Consider the following 20349-nt stretch of genomic DNA (forward strand, 5'->3'; position numbering starts at 1 on the left):
CAGCTTACCGCTCTTCCCAAAACGGGTCACTCCTTTCATTGGTGCTACCTTCAGAAATACTTTATCTCCATTTGTGAACTCTAAATCTCTTCGTTGGTGATCCGCGTAGCTCTTTTGCCGATTCTGAGCCTCGGTTAGTCTCTGTTTGATTAGGGAAATCTTCCTTGCAGTTTCTTGGATTAATTCTGGTCCCGTCAATTGTCGTTCTCCAACCTCGTCCCAATAGAGTGGTGATCGGCACCTTCTCCCGTAGAGGGCTTCGTATGGTGCCATCTTGATGCTTGCTTGGTAGCTATTATTGTTGTAGGCAACTTCTATCAAGGAATATATTGAATCCACTACCCTTAAAGTCCAGGGCACATGCTCTCTTCATGACTTCAAATGTTTGATTTGTTCTTTCCGATTGTCCATCAATCTGAGGGGGAACTGCCGTACTAAATTTTAACTTCGTTCCAAATGCGTCCTGCAAACAATGCCAAAATCGAGAGGTAACGCGTGGGTCACGATCTGAGATGATCGACACTGGTACACTAGGCAACCGTACAATCTCCTCCATGTACTCCTTTGCCAAACGACTCATATCATAAGTTGTTTTTAACGGGTAAGAAGCGTGTCGACTTCGAACTCCAATTCTCGTCGGCTCGCATTGATGTAGTTTTTTTTTTTTTTTTTTTTTTTTGTTCATCTCACATTGGTATAGCTCCTCTGACGACTCTGAGTCTGTCGGTTCTTGTTCGTTTATTGACATCTTCTCATATGTTTCTGGCTCTAGTATTTTTCGTCCACTTCGTCCCAATATTGCGGCGGCGTACACTTTCTTCAGTATGAGGTTCCATATAGCAACATATCGCCGTTGACCGGTACTTTGATCTCCACGAATCTTGGGCTTCGCCTCAATGGCGGTCTAACTGCATTTTCTATCGGGTAATACTGCCTAATTATATCTAATTATACGGACTCCAAACACAAAAGGTAACCATATTGAACTACAACAAGAGACAAAAAGAATGGGATACCACAACCGCCTAATTGAGTTGTGTGAAGAAATATCAAGAAGAGACAATGTAAGGAAAAAGTATATATGATGAGGAGAAGAGATGAGAAGAATTGAAATATTGCAAGGGTGAGAGGGAGATGGTACTAGGGAAATACATGCCGAGGATTACTCTCCCAAGAGCAAGGTTTATATGCTTGGTGGGCGGTGAAAGAGACAAGAGAAAAAGAGAATGGTGCTAAAGGAAGGTTATCCAAAGCTTTAGGGCTTTGTCTCTTTCATAAAATTTTGCCATGGAAAGAAGGAAGAAAATGAATGAGAAGTACTCACTAACCAATGTATGTGAGACTGGAAATTAAACCACTATATATGGTAGATGTTTTATTCTAGATAGGGTTTTTGCAAATCAAATGAGCCAAGTGTCATGTGAGCTGTTGGAATTAAATCTTTGGATGATGCACAAAACTCTTGTAGAAATAAAATTAAAATCAATATGAAAATTAACAATTATTTTATTTTTGGCCTAAAACAAATTCACTTTGAAACATATAAAACACATGCTAAAAATAGGTTGGAAGTCAAAGATGAAGTTACCAAAATGCTTATTGGGAACTTAGTTTATACTGAAAATAGCATTATCATTTTTTTTTTTTTTTGGATGGTGCACAAAATTCTTGTAGAACTGAAATAAAGTAAATCTGAAAATTAACGATTAAATAAATAAATTGTAAACAAATAATTGGTTGAAAAATATTATTGTTGATACTGGACAATATTAATCCAATATCACCAATTATAAAAACAAAACGTAAAGCAGTTGTTTTTATTTACTTATTTATTTAATATCTTTACAAAATAGAAAAACAAGGGTGGACATCAAACCATGCTTTATAAAGCTTACTAAAATACCAGCAGTCAAATAAAATCAATGGTCAAACGTTTTCCATTCTTTACGGCTCAATCAAAACGTAAGATATATATATATATATATATATATATATATATATATATATATATATATATATATATATATATATATATATATATATATATATGTTTATAAAACTCATGAATTTGACTTAATGTCAAACAGTAATAAAACAATAGGGAATAATAAATATTCTTTGTAATATTACAACAATAGTAATGTGAGCTTTGGAGTTTTGAAACCAAAAGATTTTTGTCAACACCATTTGAAGATAAGAATTTATGGAAAAGGTGTTTAGAAGGAAACTTTTATTGTTTCAAGGTAGGAAATGTCTTGGAATTTGAAGGACACAAAAATTTTACACCACTAACGACTCTTGGTATTTCAGTCTAGTAAGGTAAATGTTGAACATGGTATTTGTGAGTTATAGGCTTACCACGCTTCCGTTACGCCACTCTGATACGATGTCAGCGAGGTATGCACCACTCCTAATAAAGGGGTCAATGATGAGTTTGACTTCTTTACTTGAAGGAAACATAATGAGCTCTTCAAAGGAAAATTCTTGAAAGTCCAACCACTTGGTATCTACGGCATGGCGTTTTCTTTACTCGAGTAGACATCTTCCTCCAAATGACTTGCTCCAAATCATTCTCCTCCTGAGGCTACTATAAAATTCTAACTCTAGAAATTCTAACCCTAGATCACAGCCTTTTAGTAGAAGATGATGACAACCACAGTAGCACTTCCATCTACTCAAACGAAACACCTCAAATAAGTCGGAAGCCTACTAGTGTCCCTCTTGCTGGAGGCATTAGCGTTCGTCAATTTTAAAGTGCAAACTTGAGCTGGTGCGATGTTCCCTCGTCCGTTGTATTGACTTTGACCTGATTGGTGATTAGCAGGTGCTCTGCAAACTCTGACAATGTGGCCCGATCTTTTACATCTATAGCAATTGCTTGTTTGTGAGAACATTTCCCCAAGGTGTATCCTTCCACATCCTTTCAATCGCCAATACTCTGCTGATGAGGTCTTCTTGCACGTATACCGTTTGCGTTGCTAATAAAACCTCCAGGTTTGAAGCTTGATTCTTTGCAGTCTCAGCTTCATTGTTGACAACATTCCCAATAACTACATCATTGTCGGCCTTGTTGCATGCAATAGGTGCCATCTGAATTGGAACCACCTGTTTAAACCAAGCAAGGGAATACTTCCCCAACAATCTAACTTAAGTAAAAGACTGACTCTACTAGGCCGGAATGTGATTTCCCATTACCCCACTAAGTCTATCCTGATGATCTGGCTCCTACGAGTCTACAGAACCTTATAATCTTTGCTCTGATACCAAAACTGTAACGCCCCCAAGCCGTTAAGGGTTAGGTTCGTCCATTTTCAAACACCAAGCCGCAAAGATTCATAAGGTCTACTAGGAAACCTAGCTAATATGTTGAATTAAGAAAATTACTAGAAAATAATTTTAAAACTCAGAGCTTCAATAAATGCGGAAACGATTATTTCGAAAAGAGTAATAATCTTTAATACAATAATTGAAATGCAAAGGAACTGGATTTATTGTGCAAGTGCACTTATTAAGGTAACAGAACAAAAATAATATCCTACTGCTAGCCTAGATCCCATCCCGGCTGCCTAGGTCTCTCTGATCATATCATGAAAACAAAACAAAATAAGGGGTGAGCGAGAAATGTTCAGTAAGGTAACCCTTAACCATAAAACGGTTGAGTTAACTTCATTTTCTTTAAAACAATTATTAAAATACACTTGAAATCTAAATTTCTAGAATACAAATAAAAATTCGGCATTTTACTTAACACATAAAATTACTGGTTGATAAATAAATTTCTCATATATAGGGCCCATGTACACTATTACGCCATGTGTACTAGGATTGCGCGGTCTACTGCGACCTCAGTCAGGTAAACTGTGGCCACAAGCCCTGCCTCGTCAGCTAATTAATTGAAGTGCACTTCGCATGACATAGGGATGGATCCGCTCTCTCTAAGTCTTTGGGCGGTTGCCCTTCCATCCAAGCAACGGTACTGAGCTTAAACTCTGTAAATCTCTGTGAATATCTCTAGGGCCAAAATAATAGTCTCCTCCACACACGTGCTTCATTTATAAAAATCTCATTCTCACAAATTATTCTTATTCCTTTGATAACTCTTGAGGCAACGTGTGGGAGGGTTTTTACTCTCATTTTCTCATTAATTTCAAAAAACTGTAACTTCCCGTCTCGGGATCCAACTACACAATTTACAAATAACTAAAAAATCCTTTATAACCAAAGCTTCTTTTAAAACAATGATTTCAAGATTAACATTTATACCGACAATTTTCATCTCAAAACTATTTTTTAAAATAGTCCTTCATGCATCAATATAATTTGAAATATAGAACAAGAACAATTAATTGCAAATATGTTTTAAAAAAAAAAAAAAGGATAAAGTAATATGACATAAAACAATTTGAAAAGGGGTAGAGGATCCCTTACTTCTTTGATAGCAATAAGTCGCTTGACTATCTCGACCGCTAACTAGTCACCTGGATACAGGTTCCAACAAATTAATACTACATACTCGCCACTAGAATATATCCAGACACTACTACGGTTCGTCTTGCTAGCCTATTGAGAATGAATTTCTTAGGTATATGTAACGATATTACTCGAATCATACTTAAATCGTTAAATGAGTACTAATTCATTTTCTTTTACTGATATTAAAAAATGCAGTTCAATAAAAGGCAATTGTCATAAGAAATATTCTCTATTATAGTCATAAAATTTGATAACTTCATGTATCACCAAACTTTACATATATTCAAAATAATTTATTAAAAAGGCCCCATAACTTTTAAAGCAATTAACAAGGACTTAAAAAAAAAACACTTGGATAAAAGAAAACGTATTTATTTTTCTGTGGGGCAGAATTAGAATAACTAAAATCAAATACAGTTGTGTCAAGGGGGGTTTGTTATAAGGTCATTAGGGTAGAGGAGTAGAGGGAGAAAAATAATAGGAGTAATTTAGGACCTACAATAAAAGGATAGAAAAGAAAGCAACCAGTCGATAATATATATATATATATTTCCTGGAATAGCGTTCTGTGCTTGAGTACCCGACATGATGGCCAGTAGGGCAAAGAAATTAGATAGGTTAGGAACGTTTTAAATAGGGGCTGTATTCTCAATGAATTGAAATAGAAGAAAAAATTAAAATAAAGATTGAGAGGTTAGGTGTATAAAATAATATTTCTTGTGAATGAAAAGAGGTAAGAGACAAGGACAAAGGTGCTATGGTCCCACCATGTCCCCTAGCAAAGAAAGAGAAGAGAGGAGATAAAACAAATAGTTAGAAAAAGAAGGGCTGTACGTTTTCATATTCAAGAAGAAAGGTCAGAGTTCTACTTCATTGCTCTTTTGACATGAAATATAATAAAACACAAAAAAATATGTAGAGCAATTAGATGAAGAACAATAGGACAAAATAAAATAACTCACTTAGCATGTCAATACATGCTACGATTCTACAGAAAGAGGAAGGGACTAAAGAAGAAGAGAAAGGTAAGAGACAATACGGTACCTTGTCTAAGTGTTGAAGGCTGCGCAAGTGAAAAGGGGCGCGGCTAGAAAACAGTGAGGAAGAGAAATAAGGCGTCTGCTGAATTATTTTTGAGTAGGGTTTCGCTATTTGACGGCTAGGGTTTTAGGTATTAAAATAGGTCTTCTTCTTCTTTTTTTTTATGATAATAAACTTGAATAAAAATATAAAATCTGGTCCTTATATTTTAATATAAATATATAATATAAAAGTGAGACTTAAATTGATATACAAATCACTAAATTTAAAAGCATGTATTTAATAAAATATAGAAGCGGTTCTTTAATTAAACTTAAATTAATATATATAAAATCAGGTGTTTCTTATTTCTGTCCAGTCATCCATTCTCATAGGTAGTAAAAGACCATTTTACCCTCGAAAGGGAGTTGGGGTTATTACACTAAGAGTCTTAAGGATTTCTTCCCACAAAAAAGAGTTCAACAAGAGACAGATAATAACTCAAATTAATTAAAGATTGCAACTGCTTCATTAATTATTACCTAATAGAGCAACCCTCATAAAAAAATAAGATCAAAACTATTTTACATTTCTTTAGATAATTTTTTTCTTAATTTTACATATATAAAATAAATATGGTCAACATCCAAATTAGATATGAAATATTTCAGGAAAAAATTGAAGAGAGAGATGTCTAAAAGAGGGAGGAGAAATTCAATTTGTTCAAAAGCTCTAAATATTTTTTCGACTTCTGTAAAATTTTGACCATCTCGTGCTTGAAGAGAAATTCAAATTTCAATTTGTTCAAAAGCTCTGAATTTGATTTTCCTTTGTTTTGGTATTTGATTCTCAATAGCCATGTTATTTCTTCTTAGTCTTATTTTGATTTTATAATTATAGATTTGTAGAAAAATAATAAAGGATTTTCTTGGAAGACCCGTTTTATGATCCTATAGGAATAGCTAATATTTCTCTCATTTTTTATAAGAATAATTATTTCTCTTGGTAGATAAATTGTTATTACCATGAAAATAACTATTCATAGGAAGGGTGTAAACCAAATAAAAGAATAAATATTTCATGGGAATAGTCATTTCATTTTAAAAACTTATTCTGCGAACCAAACAAGGCTTTATATGTTTACTATTTGCTCATAAAAAGAAAAACATTTTTTTTGTAACTAAAAATAGGTATTTTTTTTAAGAGAGAAAAAAAAGAAAAAGAAAAAGGATACCTTGTATCATTATGGGTTGTAAAGCCTCTATTGTACAGCGTCCACTTAGAAGTTGACAAGTCATCAAAAAACACAAAATACAATTCATATGAAAACACCAAATTCTTTTCGTTTGTCTTGTCTTGCTCATTCAACACCCTAAACCCCATTAAATAGAAACTATCAGATTGAATTTTTTAACCGGCCCTCTTTTGGACCTTTTTGTAACTGGTATGGGATTTTCTTTTCCATTTAGGGGTTTGGATCCATCTTTCTTCTTAATACCCATTCCCTTTTGATGTTAAAAGAAACTATATTTGGATCTTGTAATGGAAGTTTATCTTCAAATGTTCGTGAGAAAAATCATTTACAGTTTGTAGAGATCACACATGATTTCCATCAAATTTTGATAGATCCGGCTAGAAGTAGGTATAAAAAGAATAGTTCGTGTTAAGCTTCTAGCTGATCTGAATAGATCGATTAGTGTGCCTATCCACCGGAGAGATTAGCTTCATCCCCGGCCCTTGTTTCAAGATTGCCCATCTGGAGCTTTCATTATTTACCATTCTGTTTTTGTTGTATGTGTTTCTAAATATTTGTTTCCTCAACTATAGTTGATAGACAAGAATCCACGCAGGGCAATTTCTTTGTTCTAGGCTGCGATAAATGTTGGGGACTTTGCGGTGGATTCCGGCAGCTATGTTTGGCTGAGCAAGTGGTGGTTTTTTTTAACAGATTCGGTGAGATCTTTGCCAAGGAGAAAACTCAAAAAATGCTTTTTTTTCTCTATTGTTTTGTTTTTTGGTATAAAATTTGGTGTTTTCATGTCTAATGTTAAGAGCGTGTTTAAATAATGTGTCAATATTTTATTAGAGGCTGTAAAAGTAGAGTTTTATAACCCATTCTTATGAGCTCTAAAAAAAAATGATATTTGTGTTAATTTGTATTTATCCGTATAAAATAAAGAAGGATCAGACACTAAAAGCCAAAGATTCCAAAATGGGATGGTATTTAATTTTTGTTTGTAGACCGTCACCAATTATATATATACACATGCAAACGCATGCGAATCTTTTGTTGGAACATATTCGATATATGTCGACTACTTAAGCTTTGTTTGGTTTGTGGAATGACCACTCTATTAGGAAAATGAATAGCTGTTTCTGGGAATAAAAGGTGGTGGAATGGAATGGCTATTCCTATTCATTTGTTTAGTAATAATTCACACATTTTAATCGGAGTTCAAAAAAAAATTACTAAAAAAACCATACATTATATTATTATTTTTTTTTTAAAAAAATCAAATTAAAAAATAAAACATAAAAATTTTAAAATAAACTGGTGGGTGGCCAACCACCCACAGTTGAACCGGAGGTGGCCGCAGCCACCTCCAAGTGGCCTCAGGGGGTGGCTGGCCACCCCCAATGTACTCTAAGGGTAGCCTGTGCCACCCCCACTTGCTTCGGGGGTGGTCGTACCACCCCTAGAAAGCCTCAGTGGTCCCCCCGAGGCATTCCAGGGGTAGTGCGACCACCCCTAGCCCTCCACAGTGGCTGGCCAACCACCCCAATGGATGGCCGGCCAACCACTTTGGGGTTTAGATTTACTTTTTTTTTTTTCCTTTTTTTTTTTTATAAAAAAATATTTGAAAGAAAAAAAAAAAAAAAGAGTTTTTTTTTTTTTAAAAAAATGATGTCTTTACCCAAATGAATAGTTATTCCTTTCATTTTTTAGAGGAATATGTATTCATCTTCGTAAGGGAATAGCTATTCCACTGAGAATAGAAATAACCATTCCATTCCAGGGGCCTATTCAGCGGACCAAACAATGCCTTAGTTTCCTAGTTTAATGTATTGTTTCCTAGCTAGTTTAATCAAACTCACCTAACCAATCATTAAAAATATAAAAAAGGAAAAAATATATATATTATTCTCAAACTACCACTGTACCACTCAATTGTCTATGTCCCTCCAATCTACCAATTGTATCAATATTACTCCTTAAATTACCAAAACATGTCAATGTCTCCCCTAAGACCAAAAAAAAAAAAAAAAAAAAAGAGAGAGAGAGAGAGAAATGACCATAAATTTTTTTCAATAAGATAAAAATGTCTTTATAAATTCGGGAAAAAAAAAACTAAAACTAGAAAATAAAAATAAATTTTAAAAAAACAAAATTAAAAAAATTAAAAAAAACGAAAAAGAACGATTTTTTTTTTTAAAAAAAAAAAACAAAAAATTAACTGAAAATTATAAAAGAAAAATGAAAAAAAAAATAAACTGAGAAAAAAGAAGAGAAAAACCCGTTTTTATTTTTTATTTTATTTTATTTTATTTTTGTATAACTTTTAGTTATTTTAGATTTTTTTTAAATAATAATTTTTGTTTTTTTTTTTTAATTTTAATAAATTTATAAAGAGTATTTTTGTCATTACGAGAGACATTGACATTTGACATTTTTCGGTAGTTTAAGAGAAAAGATCGACAGAATTAATAATTTAAAGAAGGAGATAGCTAATAATTTGAAGAGATTATTTGTATTTTTCCCATATAAACCCATAACTAACCACAAAACTTGCGTACAATTAATGTATCAGATTGGGTCTTAAATTCTTAATTAACTCCCTTGACCATGCATGTATTGTCAATAGTGAATAGACAATGACTCAATATGACCAATTCGCATATATCTTGGCGGGCGCATTGACTCACCTAACCAATTGTTGGATATCTCTAATCTTATCACCAGCGGTCACTTTCTATCGTCCTAGTTTTTTTTTAAAAAAATGATAGTTTTTATTATCCATAATATATAAGATTAAAATAATAGGTGATGGTAAAGTCGGATAAAAAAAAATAAAATAAATGTACGTAGGCGATATATGTAATTAAATTGGAGTAGGTTGAAGTTCAATTTTCAAAAGATGATGTAAATGATAATTGTACACACATTAAATATATATATCTTTATAATTAATCGGAAGATAATACAAAAACATAAATTATACACAAATTACACATTCTCCACTCACATGAGGTGAGACCTACTATCACATGGGTCACACCCTATATGAATGGGGTGTATAATAAATGTGTAATGTGAGGTTTTTTTTTAATCATTACTCCTCTCTATATTGGGTTGGTAATCAACAAATGTCGAAAGGGACAAAAGTGGACCAATATATTTAGAGTTTGATGTTTGACTAAGATTTATTCCAAACAAATAGTATTGTTTCCATGTTGGGTAATACTTGAGAGTAGCAAAATTTCTGGAAATCATCAGGAAATTTTGCTACTCCGTAGCAGTGCTCTTCCATGTTTCTCTGATGTTTGACCAATATAAATAATTACAGAAATGCCATTGAGAAGCAAAATTTCCGGATGATTTCCAGAAATTTTGCTATTCCGTAGCAGTGCTCTTCCATGTTTCTCTGACGTTTGACCAATATACGAATGAGGTGTATAATAAATGTGTAATGTGAGGTTTTTTTTTAATCATTACTCCTCTCTATATTGGGTTGGTAATCAACAAATGTCAAAAGGGACAAAAGTGGGCCAATATATTTAGAGTTTGATGTTTGACTAAGATTTATTCCAAACAAATAGTACTGTTTCCATGTTTCTCTGAAAAGTTCTAAGCTAATTATTATATTTTTAGGACAAAGTGGGTCCTAAAAACCAGAAAAATATTAGTGTATAGTTGTGGGCCTGAATTACAAGGCTAGGAATGGGCCTTATAGCCTAAAGCAAGAGTACTGTAAAGTGGGCCGATTTGGGCCCAGGAGGGGAGGATAAGAGAAGACCCATCTTGGTTTTGTGGTTGCTGTTTGGATAATTCAATCAAGAGACACGTAAACTTTCTATACAAAGCTCAATGACTAAGGCACAAAGGATGAAGTCATTAAAATACTGGATAATGCTGCATACAAGCTGAAACACGTTTAAATAATAAGCTCGTGGCTGGTATGCAACGATACACATGTGCTAAGTGCGTCTATGCAACATGCATGTGTGTGATGGCTAGTGCTTTGCATTGGGTGGTATAATTAGCATGTGTATACTCAAAATTTAATCTAGTATAAGAGTAAGATAAATACTTATAAAGCACACAAAATACTCATAACTTTTCAACGTGGAACAAATAGTAATTGAAAAAATATAGGGAAAGTTGAAATATTAAAATTATTGGAGGGAAATTTAAATTTTCATAAAATAATTTTCATCAATGGTAAGGGAATGTATAATGGAATGCATTTAAATAGGGAATAAAAAAATAGTTTAGTTCCTTAAATTAAAGAAAAGTTTAAGAAAAGCGGCTCTTTTAGATCTCTCGTGGTTTTAATCTTTTGAAAACAAACAGCGTCAAGTGTTGAACAAATAATGTTTTCCCTTAGATTGACGGTGATGTCGTTTGCTACTTTTTAATCTAGTTTGTTCATTTTTAATGATAGATCTGCTGTGATTTTTTTAAGAGCAAACAAGCCAGATTCATTGAATGACACCACTAATCCATAATAATAACTTGCCCAAGAAAAAAGATAAAGAATAAAATAAAATAAAATCTAAAAAATAAAATAGAAGTGTCTAAATAACACTTCAAAAAACAAAACAAAAAACTAGATATGAAGTCGGGTTTGTCAAGTTTAACTTGTTTCTCGGATCAGATCTGGGGAGAGAGATGTATGAGTTGACTTTATCGGTAGCTTTCTGAGATGCGAAAATAAAGAAATCGACCCATACCGATGAATCTAAACTCTTAAATTATTTGTTGGAATCAGAATCTTTCTAAATTATTTGTCCAATCATTATTTATTTCATTAAACAACTTAATTTTTATTTAATCAAATAAATTATATAAATGATCTCTCCTAATAATAAATTACATTATTATTTTAAGCTCTCCCTGTCTCACTCTCACATAGGCAAGGCAAGATCTCAGTCATGCATGAGACTGCGTCGCCAGCTTGCTTGTTTGTTTGTAGTCGTGGTTGGTTTATAAAGCATTCATCATCAAAAAAAAAAAAAAAAAAACTAGTGATAGTGAGAGGATGGTATGATAATTTTATTCCTCTAGTATTGTGCACTCAGTATGAAACAGGGCTCGCGGGTGGTGTTATTTTGTTAAAAGTTTTTAATTCTTCTCTATGCTCAGATTTCTATCTTGTCAGTCAAATTTTGACGCCAACATATGCATTCGCATTGCACGTCCAGCGAAGCTCCATTTGTTTTTTCATGTAACAGAGTCAAACTGACTTCCTTTGGGACCAACAATTAAAGTTTGGTCGGTAGCATTTCTCAATTTATAATTGTAGGCGTGCGTCAATGACGGCGGCGTTGAACTTGGACGCGGTAATTAAGGGCTTGTTTGAAAAAGACATGTACAGAATAAAATAAATTAGTGAGTTGTTAATTTTAAAATTAATAAAAAGTGATGATATGATATAAAAAGATGAAAATATTTTGTTTTGTAGTGAATTTTTTTATTTGAATAATAATAAAAAATTATTAATGTGAAATAAAAAGTGAAAAAAAAAAAGTAAAAATGTTTTAATGTTGATGAGAAGTAAAAAATATAAAAAAAAAATAAAAAAGGTACAAAAATAGTACACGCATTACTGTATACTGCGCTGCAACTTAAGAAACAAGGCCTAAATTTTAGTACTACAAGACAGCGTCGCCGTATGGGGAAGGAGAAAACTATTTCATTATTTCATTATTTCAAGTCTTCAACTTTGATTTCATTATTATTTTAAGCTCTCCATAGAACGTGAGGGTGAGGCCGGCCTGTCTCACTCTCGTACAGGCAAGGCAAGATCTGAGACTGCGTCGCCCCTATTTCCCATATATTTAAGCTCTACAGAAAACGAGGCCCTCAAGTCACAGATAATAAGCTTTCAGTCATGGCTGCTCCACCGCCATCCCATGTAGTCGTTTTCCCTTATATGGCTCAGGGCCACACCATCCCATTACTAGACATAGCAAAAGCCTTCGCAAACCATGGCCTGAAGATCACCCTCATTACCACCCCCTCAAATGCTCCATTCGTCTTTTCGAAAACCTCTAACCACCCAAATATCTCTTTGTCAATAATCCCTTTTCCGAGAGTTCAAGAGTTGCCCCAAGGATGCGAGAACACTGCCGACCTTCCTTCAATGGCTCTACTGGCTCCTTTCATCGAAGCCACCAAAAAAATGAAACAACCTTTCGAGGGAGTCCTCCGAGACATGATTGACGATGGGTGTCGCCCCATTTGCGTAATCTCTGACTTCTTCCTAGGCTGGACACTCGATTCGTGCCGTTCTTTTGGAATTCCGCGCATCGTCTGTCATGGAATGGGCGTCTTACCGATGGCTATTTGTAAATCCATTCGTTTGCATGTCCCAACCATTAAGGCTTCGTCGGATTTGGATCCGATAGAGTTTCCACATCTGAAAACTCCATTCACTTTGCTCAAAGCTGACCTCCCTGAAGGGCTCGTCGACGCAGACCCGGATGACGCTTTTATGCGCCTCTCGCTGGAGGCTGCGGAAGCGGATGTGAACAGCTGGGGCGTTGTGGTTAACAGCTTTGGGGCGATTGAAGGTGATCACGCGGGTGTACTCGAGTCCTTCTACGCCAACCAGGCCAAGGCCTATTGCGTGGGGCCGTTTCTATTGTACGATCGGCTTGGAAAAGAAGTGGGGGCCGAGGAGGAATCCTATTCGTACATCAAGTGGCTCGATGAGCAAGCTGGATCCGGTGGTGTGATCTACGTTTCATTCGGTACTCAATCACACTTGTCGGAGCATCAGATGGATGAGATTGCTTTCGGGCTGGAGATGGCAAGCCACCCATTCATCTGGATTGTGAGATCGACGACGTGGGTCTCGCCGGATGGATGGAATGAGAGGGTGGGAAGGAGAGGGTTGGTTGTACAAGATTGGGTGGACCAGCGAAGCATCCTAGCTCACCCTGCAACGGGTGGGTTTTTGAGTCATTGCGGGTGGAACTCGGTTCTGGAGAGCTTATCAATGGGGGTTCCACTTTTGACATGGCCCATGCTTAGTTTTTCGGACCAACCATTGAATGCAAAATTTATAGCAGTGGGATGCGGAGCTGGGCTAATGATCCCACAAAGGGAGGTTGGAGGAGAGAAAATCGTGACCGTTGGTCGCGATGTGATTTGTGATGGAGTGAAGGAGTTGATGGGAGGTGAGAAAGGGAGAGAGGCTAGGGAGAGAGCACAAGCATTGGGGAGATTGGCTAGGCATGCTGTGGAAACAGGTGGATCGTCCGTTACCAAGTTGGACGAACTGATTGAGCAACTTAGAAGAAAAAATATGTGATCAGCGTACAAGATTCTCATTATTTTCTTTATGGGTGAGATTTAAAATTTGTATATCTATCGATATAGGTATAGGTGATGTTACCTTGGACACATATTTGAAAAAATTTAAATAATGTAATATCATATACATTGTTAGATGCATTAATTTTAAATTATAATAATAAAATATGTGATATACTATCAATTCCATTTGAAATGGAGTGGATAGTAATATATAGTACCATATGTATTAATTGCGATGTGTTTTTCTACAAAGCATTTTCATCTTGTTTCCTTTGAGTGGACTGTAAGCTATGTTATTATATTTTGTTAATGAGACACCTATACAATTGCATGAGGTTAGGGTTTCAATTTGCATGCGATTTTATTTCACTTGATGAGACACATGTACACAGGTGTGGAGCTTGGAATCAGTTGGTGGGAGGCCGAACCTAAATAAATAAATATGTAGGAATAATTACATTTTACCCCTGATTTATCTACGAGGTGGCGATTTACTCCTTAATGTACCAAAATTGTTAGATGATCCTCCCGAACTTGTCAACACGTGGCAAAAAATACTATCCATCCACTCACCCTTCAATTTGGATGGACATTTGGTCACCTTTTGAGTATAGATCATTCCCAAAATACCCCTATCCCGATCGGCCTTTATATCGGGTTCAAACCCCCCGCGTAGCATGCATATGTGTCAAGCCCACTAGCAGTGGACTGACGTGAATTGGCGGAAAGAAAAGGAAAAAAAAAAAGTTCGTCCTGTTCCTGCTCATTATGTGTCAAGCCCACTAGCAAATGCATATGCGAATAGCACTGAGAAGTGAGAGCGAGTTATCCATAGTGACCCGAGTGTTGCAGTTGATCTCACATGAAGTTACTCGAATGTACATGTTGGAACCCATCAAGGTTTTAACGAAGACACTGTGAAGCCCTTCTAATAAGGAAGGTAAGCCCTTCCATTCACCTCACATGAAGTTTCTGCATGAACTGAAACTGTTGCCAAGCCATCACAATTAGGGTGACGCGCGAGTTTCATTGATTAGGTTACTAGAAGAAACTTTGTGACTTCTGGACATCACTAGTAATATCAGGGAGTAATATTATGTCATATCATGTTCCATCATTGAGGTACACTTACTGTTGTATTTTCACTAAGGTGTAATGTTTAATGCAAAAGACAGTGTGGAAACAAAATGTAGGAATTTAACTGTTACATTATGGCATGCCTTTCCTGTCTTAGTTTCAAATACGTGCACTGGTTACAGTTCAAAACAAGATTTTTTTTCTTCTTCATGTTTTCAGATATTAGCCTTTGCTGGCTATGCTCTAGCAATCTTTATGCTCAACTCCCTTGCTCCTTTCGTCCTTAATTTTGTATACAGTTAAGTGCAGCCACAATGTTCAATCTCTCTCTCCTAACATCTGATATGTGGGCAGTGTTAGAGGATAAATCAGTAGCTCACCTCTCCTCCAGCATGAAACTCAGCAAGCAAGAGACTTCCACATTTCCTGCTGACCAGTCCCCTTACAGCACCAGCTGCACTGCAGGCTAAGCTCACAATCTCTCCTGGATTCCTGCTGAATCTTGTGCTCCATGTTTTCCGGATGCTCTCTCTATGCCTCAAACTCAGCACTCACCTTTTTCCTCTTTTGTATTTTATTATGTTTTCTATGTTTTCTTAGGATGTAAACCTTGTATTGATATCCCTTAAAACTCATGTACGTGTTACTCTATAAATAAAAGACAATTCTCTGGTTTTGGTAAGTTAACCAAACCAGTTCTTTCATCAATTCTTTCATGGTATCAGAGCAACTTTGGCTAACGCCCTGATCTTGTGTTCTTCTTCCTTTGGCTGCAGCACAGCCCGTGTGAGCATGGCTCACACGGGCAGTGCCTTGAGAAAGCTCTACAAGAGCTTTTCTTACTCTGCTCTCTTTCAGAACCTTTATCAAACACCTTAGCCACAGCCTCCAACACACGACCTGCATCCCCTTCTCCCAGATTTTTCCTCCTCTGTTAGATTCTCACCGCACCTCATCAAGTACTCACAATCCACCTCTTCCAGACAGATCCACCATTTCCCTCAACAAATCCCACAACAACCCAATACCCATACGGCCATACAAAACTGTCCTTTCCCTTATCTCATTTTTCTCTTCAGCCCTTTTATCAAACACGTCTAACCCATCACCTGGTTCGGCCTCTCTACTCCCACGTGCTCCTCCTTCACCTCTGTTTCACCTCAAAAACAGAGCTTCATCTCAGGATCTTTCCCCAAATAACCTCTCTTTCACCTTCTCTGCCCTCTCTTGAGCCACTTTCTCCAAAATTCTCCCAAAATCTCTCCTCTTCCACTCAAAAAAAAAAAAAAATGCTTACTGGCAGAATCCCTGGCGCACTTTTTCAGCCTCTTCGTCGCCGTCTCCGTCGGTGCCAAAAACTCCGGCGGCCATGTCAACTCAGAGTGTTGCGCTTTCTCTTCTCCTTCTCTTTATTCTTTCATGGTATAAAGTACTCTTTATCTCTTTATTTTTCACATTGGTCTACCGTCTGTATCCTTGAAGATGCAGACTTTTTATTCGCTTTGTTTTGATCTACGTGTCTAGAAGATGCTAGACTTTTCTTCATTTTTGTTTTGGTCCAGAAGCATCAGAAGATGCTAGAAGTTTATCAAAAAAAAAAAAAAAAATTCAAGAAATTACTTGAGGTATCTAGTTGGCCCATTGTTGGCCTAAATTTCTTGCTTGAGGTAATGTTGAAAAACCCAAGCAAATGTTCAGGCTTTTCCTTTCTATTTCTGGCTTTTGTGGTACTGTTCAAAAACCTAAACCTATTTTAATTTTTTTTGGCTCATAGTTGGCTCCATCTTTAGCCTTGTGGTACGGTTAATATGCCCGGGCCTTTCTTTTAGCCCTTTAGTGGCTCTTTTCTTAGTTTTTAGTTGGCCCTACGTTTGGCTTTTGAGGCACAGTTTAAAGACCCAAGCCAATCCCAAGAAAAAAAAAAATAAAAAAAATTGATGATGAGAATAAAAGTCAAACTGATGGAAGTTCCTACCATAAGTTTGCGGGGGTGTTAGAGGATAAATCAGTAGCTCACCTCTCCTCCAGCATGAAACTCAGCAAGCAAGAGACTTCCACATTTCCTGCTGACCAGTCCCCTTACAGCACCAGCTGCACTGCAGGCTAAGCTCACAATCTCTCCTGGATTCCTGCTGAATCTTGTGCTCCATGTTTTCCGGATGCTCTCTCTATGCCTCAAACTCAGCACTCACCTTTTTCCTCTTTTGTATTTTATTATGTTTTCTATGTTTTCTTAGGATGTAAACCTTGTATTGATATCCCTTAAAACTCATGTACGTGTTACTCTATAAATAAAAGACAATTCTCTGGTTTTGGTAAGTTAACCAAACCAGTTCTTTTATCTACCAACAGCAGGTATGATTTTCAAGTTTACGCTTATATTACTGAGCTGCGATTTAAATAGCCTGGACCCAAGTTTTTCGATTTTGAAGCTTAATGTATTCAGTTTTGCACCTATTTTAGCCTTTAAGCAAATACATCTCGTTTCTTTACAACTGGTTTCACTCATATCAAACCTGATATATTAATCTTCTATTGCAGGTAGATTGGTTATACTATCTTGCTTTTGCACTTGTAATTATTGGACTCATCACTTATTCAACAACGTATGATGAGGCACACCATAACATTTTGCAGAAAAAGAGTTGGTCGCGTATAGGCACACCAAACGAAGAAGTGGGAACATGGTTGCATGCTCTGTTCACCTCTGTTTTATTCAACTGAAACAGAGGATTTGTAGATGGAGCATTTTTTTGGTGTGATATTGGAATCCTGCTGTTCGTTGTTGATGATACGCGCAAGCTAGCAAGAAACTGAACACAAACCAAGCTGTCATAACATCTGTTTCACATGCCTTAGGTAATGCTCTATTCCCAACATAAGCTTCTACATCTACAGTTAGGTGCTCGAAACGGACTTCAATGGTGCGAATTTCAATCCAAGCTCTGTATCACAGACAGGAAAGAGAAGAATTTCATTGACCCAGTTATGCTGAAACAACTCTTTGTCAAAGACTAGCATTCCTTCTTTTTCTTTTTCTTTTTTTTTTTTTTTTTTTTGTCGTTTTTTCCTTGTCCGAACATCGTATAATGGAGTATATCTGTGTCACAAATTCATCGAATGTGGAGATTCATGCAAATTACGCATAAACAACAAGACCCACTTTCATTGTTCTGTGCATGGCTGCCTAGGCCAGAGTTATTTATTTATAATTGGTTGTTTGTCTCTTTGTCTCTTGCTGACTGTACACTGGACATCAAGACTGCCGCTTGTTTCAGCGGGTCAAGGAATAAATCATGCGGGAAAAAAATGATGGGTTGGAAGGATAGCCTTTGAGAGACTTAGAAAGCTGCTTCTTCACGGGTGTGTTATGCTGTGATCTGTTGCAATCTTCAGGAGGAGGAGAGCTCGTCGTTGACTCGTTGGAGAAGTCGAGAAGGTCGTCGATGGGGAAGCTGCAGTCTGCTCCACTTGACAATAGCCTGTACACATCCATTATTTTCCGTGGGTCTCTCTGGCTCAGCTCTCTGGGTTTCTGAGAGAGACAGAGAGTGTGAAAATGGCGGATACAAGGGGACGAAGAGATGTGGTGCAGTGGCAGTTCCGTAAATTAGGAGTGGTGTAGACGTGGTGCGTTGGATGGATGTTTTAGATTGGCCCTTAAACCCACCGTTTTGAGCATATGGGGTATTTGGGGAAGGGGAAATGCATTAAAAGGTCGTGAGCGTTGCACGTGACCGACTTTCTGTCTAAACAGACAGGTGAGTGGACAAAAGGTATAACTTGTCATACGTTGACAAGTTCGAAAGGGTCATCTAACAATTTTGATACATTGGAGGGTAAATCGTCACCCCGTGAATAAATCAGAAGAGTAAAGTGTAATTATTCCAAATATGTATATATAGTCCTTTTATTTGTGCACCCGCTTGAAAAATAAAAGAAAACAAATTTTAAACAAGTTAAACTTAACTTCATACTAAATCTTTTTTTTGTGTATTTATTTTGTAAGTTTCTTAAGAATTCAATCTAGACTAAATACTGAAAAAACAAAATAAATAATAAAAACATATAAAAAAATTTATCAATCAAAGACAAATACTAACAAAGCAAATTTGATTAATTGGTTATTTCTCATATTAATCACATTTGAAATTTTGAATAATTTAATTCCTAATTTATTTTTTTTTTTTTAAAAAAAAAAAGAGAAAAGAAAAAAAAAAGGTAAATGATTTATTCCCTTCCCAATGTACAATATTTACTCCTCAATTAACTCCCTCCCCACCCATGATTTATGGTCCCACAACAGCACCATTCATCCAATTGCTCCAACAAATACAATTTATCAATTTATTAAAAAGTAGTTTTTTGAAGCCTAATAGCCCATTGATTCACATTCACTCGTGACTCGTTTACGGAAAATGATAAGTGGGGAACAAACAACTGTCCCCAATCATCTTCTTTTGATTTTTTAAATAAAAGAAATATAAATTTGTCACATCAAAGGATAAATTTTAATTTTTTTTATTTAATTTTTTGATTCTTTTCTTTTTCTTCTTTTTTTTTTTTTTCTTCTTTTTTCTTTTTTCTGTTCTCCTTTCTATTCATCTTCCTCATATAGTTTCAGGTTATAAGTCATTGTGATTGATTTTATCGTTTTGGTGGGTTCTGTCCAGGTAGAAATTTAGGCTTGTTTGTTATTAATTACATCTGAGTGGTTGAAATTAAGCTTATGAAATATGTGCTTTTCTTGTTGTGCTTGAAGGTGATTTCAATAATGAGGATGATGATAGCTGGACTCCAGAAGAATTTGAGGGTCATGTGGTGAAAGAGCGTGAAGGAAAGAGGTCACTTTTGACTTTGGATTTGCAAGTGACACTGAAGGTCTGAAGGATATGGTGGAGGCAATCGTATACATGAAGCAAAAACAGAGAGCCTTCACTGTGAAGCAATATGGATGTCTTGTTGGAATGATTGTAAATTTGTAACTTTTTGCAAGACTTGCAATAGTGTATGCATAACTGCATGTTTATCCGCTCATCAAAATCTCAAAATTTACCAGAGTTGCTTCTACCAGATAAATCCTATGCTTCAAACGCCATAGCCTTTGATGGTCATCCTCCCTAAGACTACAAGAAAATTGAAATTGATGAACCAAAAAGATAAAGTGCACAACTGATGCACCAAAAAGATGAAAAAAAAAAGTGCAAATAAAATGATTCTTGTAGTTTCTTTAATTT

General features: G+C 35.8%; 1 protein-coding gene across 3 annotated transcripts; it reads left to right on the plus strand.

The window, feature by feature from the left end:
* The first annotated feature begins 12459 nt into the window (after positions 1 to 12459).
* Positions 12460 to 18286, plus strand: LOC133880642 (probable UDP-glucosyl transferase 73B6). Of its 3 annotated transcripts, none has more exons than XM_062319639.1 (2): positions 12460 to 14064; positions 17654 to 18286. In XM_062319639.1, exon 1 carries the CDS (start codon positions 12606 to 12608, stop codon positions 14028 to 14030), a length of 1425 nt encoding a protein of 474 aa, XP_062175623.1. In that variant the 5' UTR covers positions 12460 to 12605; the 3' UTR covers positions 14031 to 14064; positions 17654 to 18286. The 3 variants fall into 3 exon arrangements, with proteins under 3 accessions (XP_062175623.1, XP_062175617.1, XP_062175610.1); XM_062319633.1 differs by lacking the exon at positions 17654 to 18286 and adding an exon at positions 15412 to 15816; XM_062319626.1 differs by lacking the exon at positions 17654 to 18286 and adding an exon at positions 15467 to 15816.
* Positions 18287 to 20349: the final 2063 nt, after the last annotated feature.

Source organism: Alnus glutinosa, chromosome 1 (assembly GCF_958979055.1).
Source record: "Alnus glutinosa chromosome 1, dhAlnGlut1.1, whole genome shotgun sequence".
In the NCBI taxonomy this organism is placed as follows: domain Eukaryota; kingdom Viridiplantae; phylum Streptophyta; class Magnoliopsida; order Fagales; family Betulaceae; genus Alnus; species Alnus glutinosa.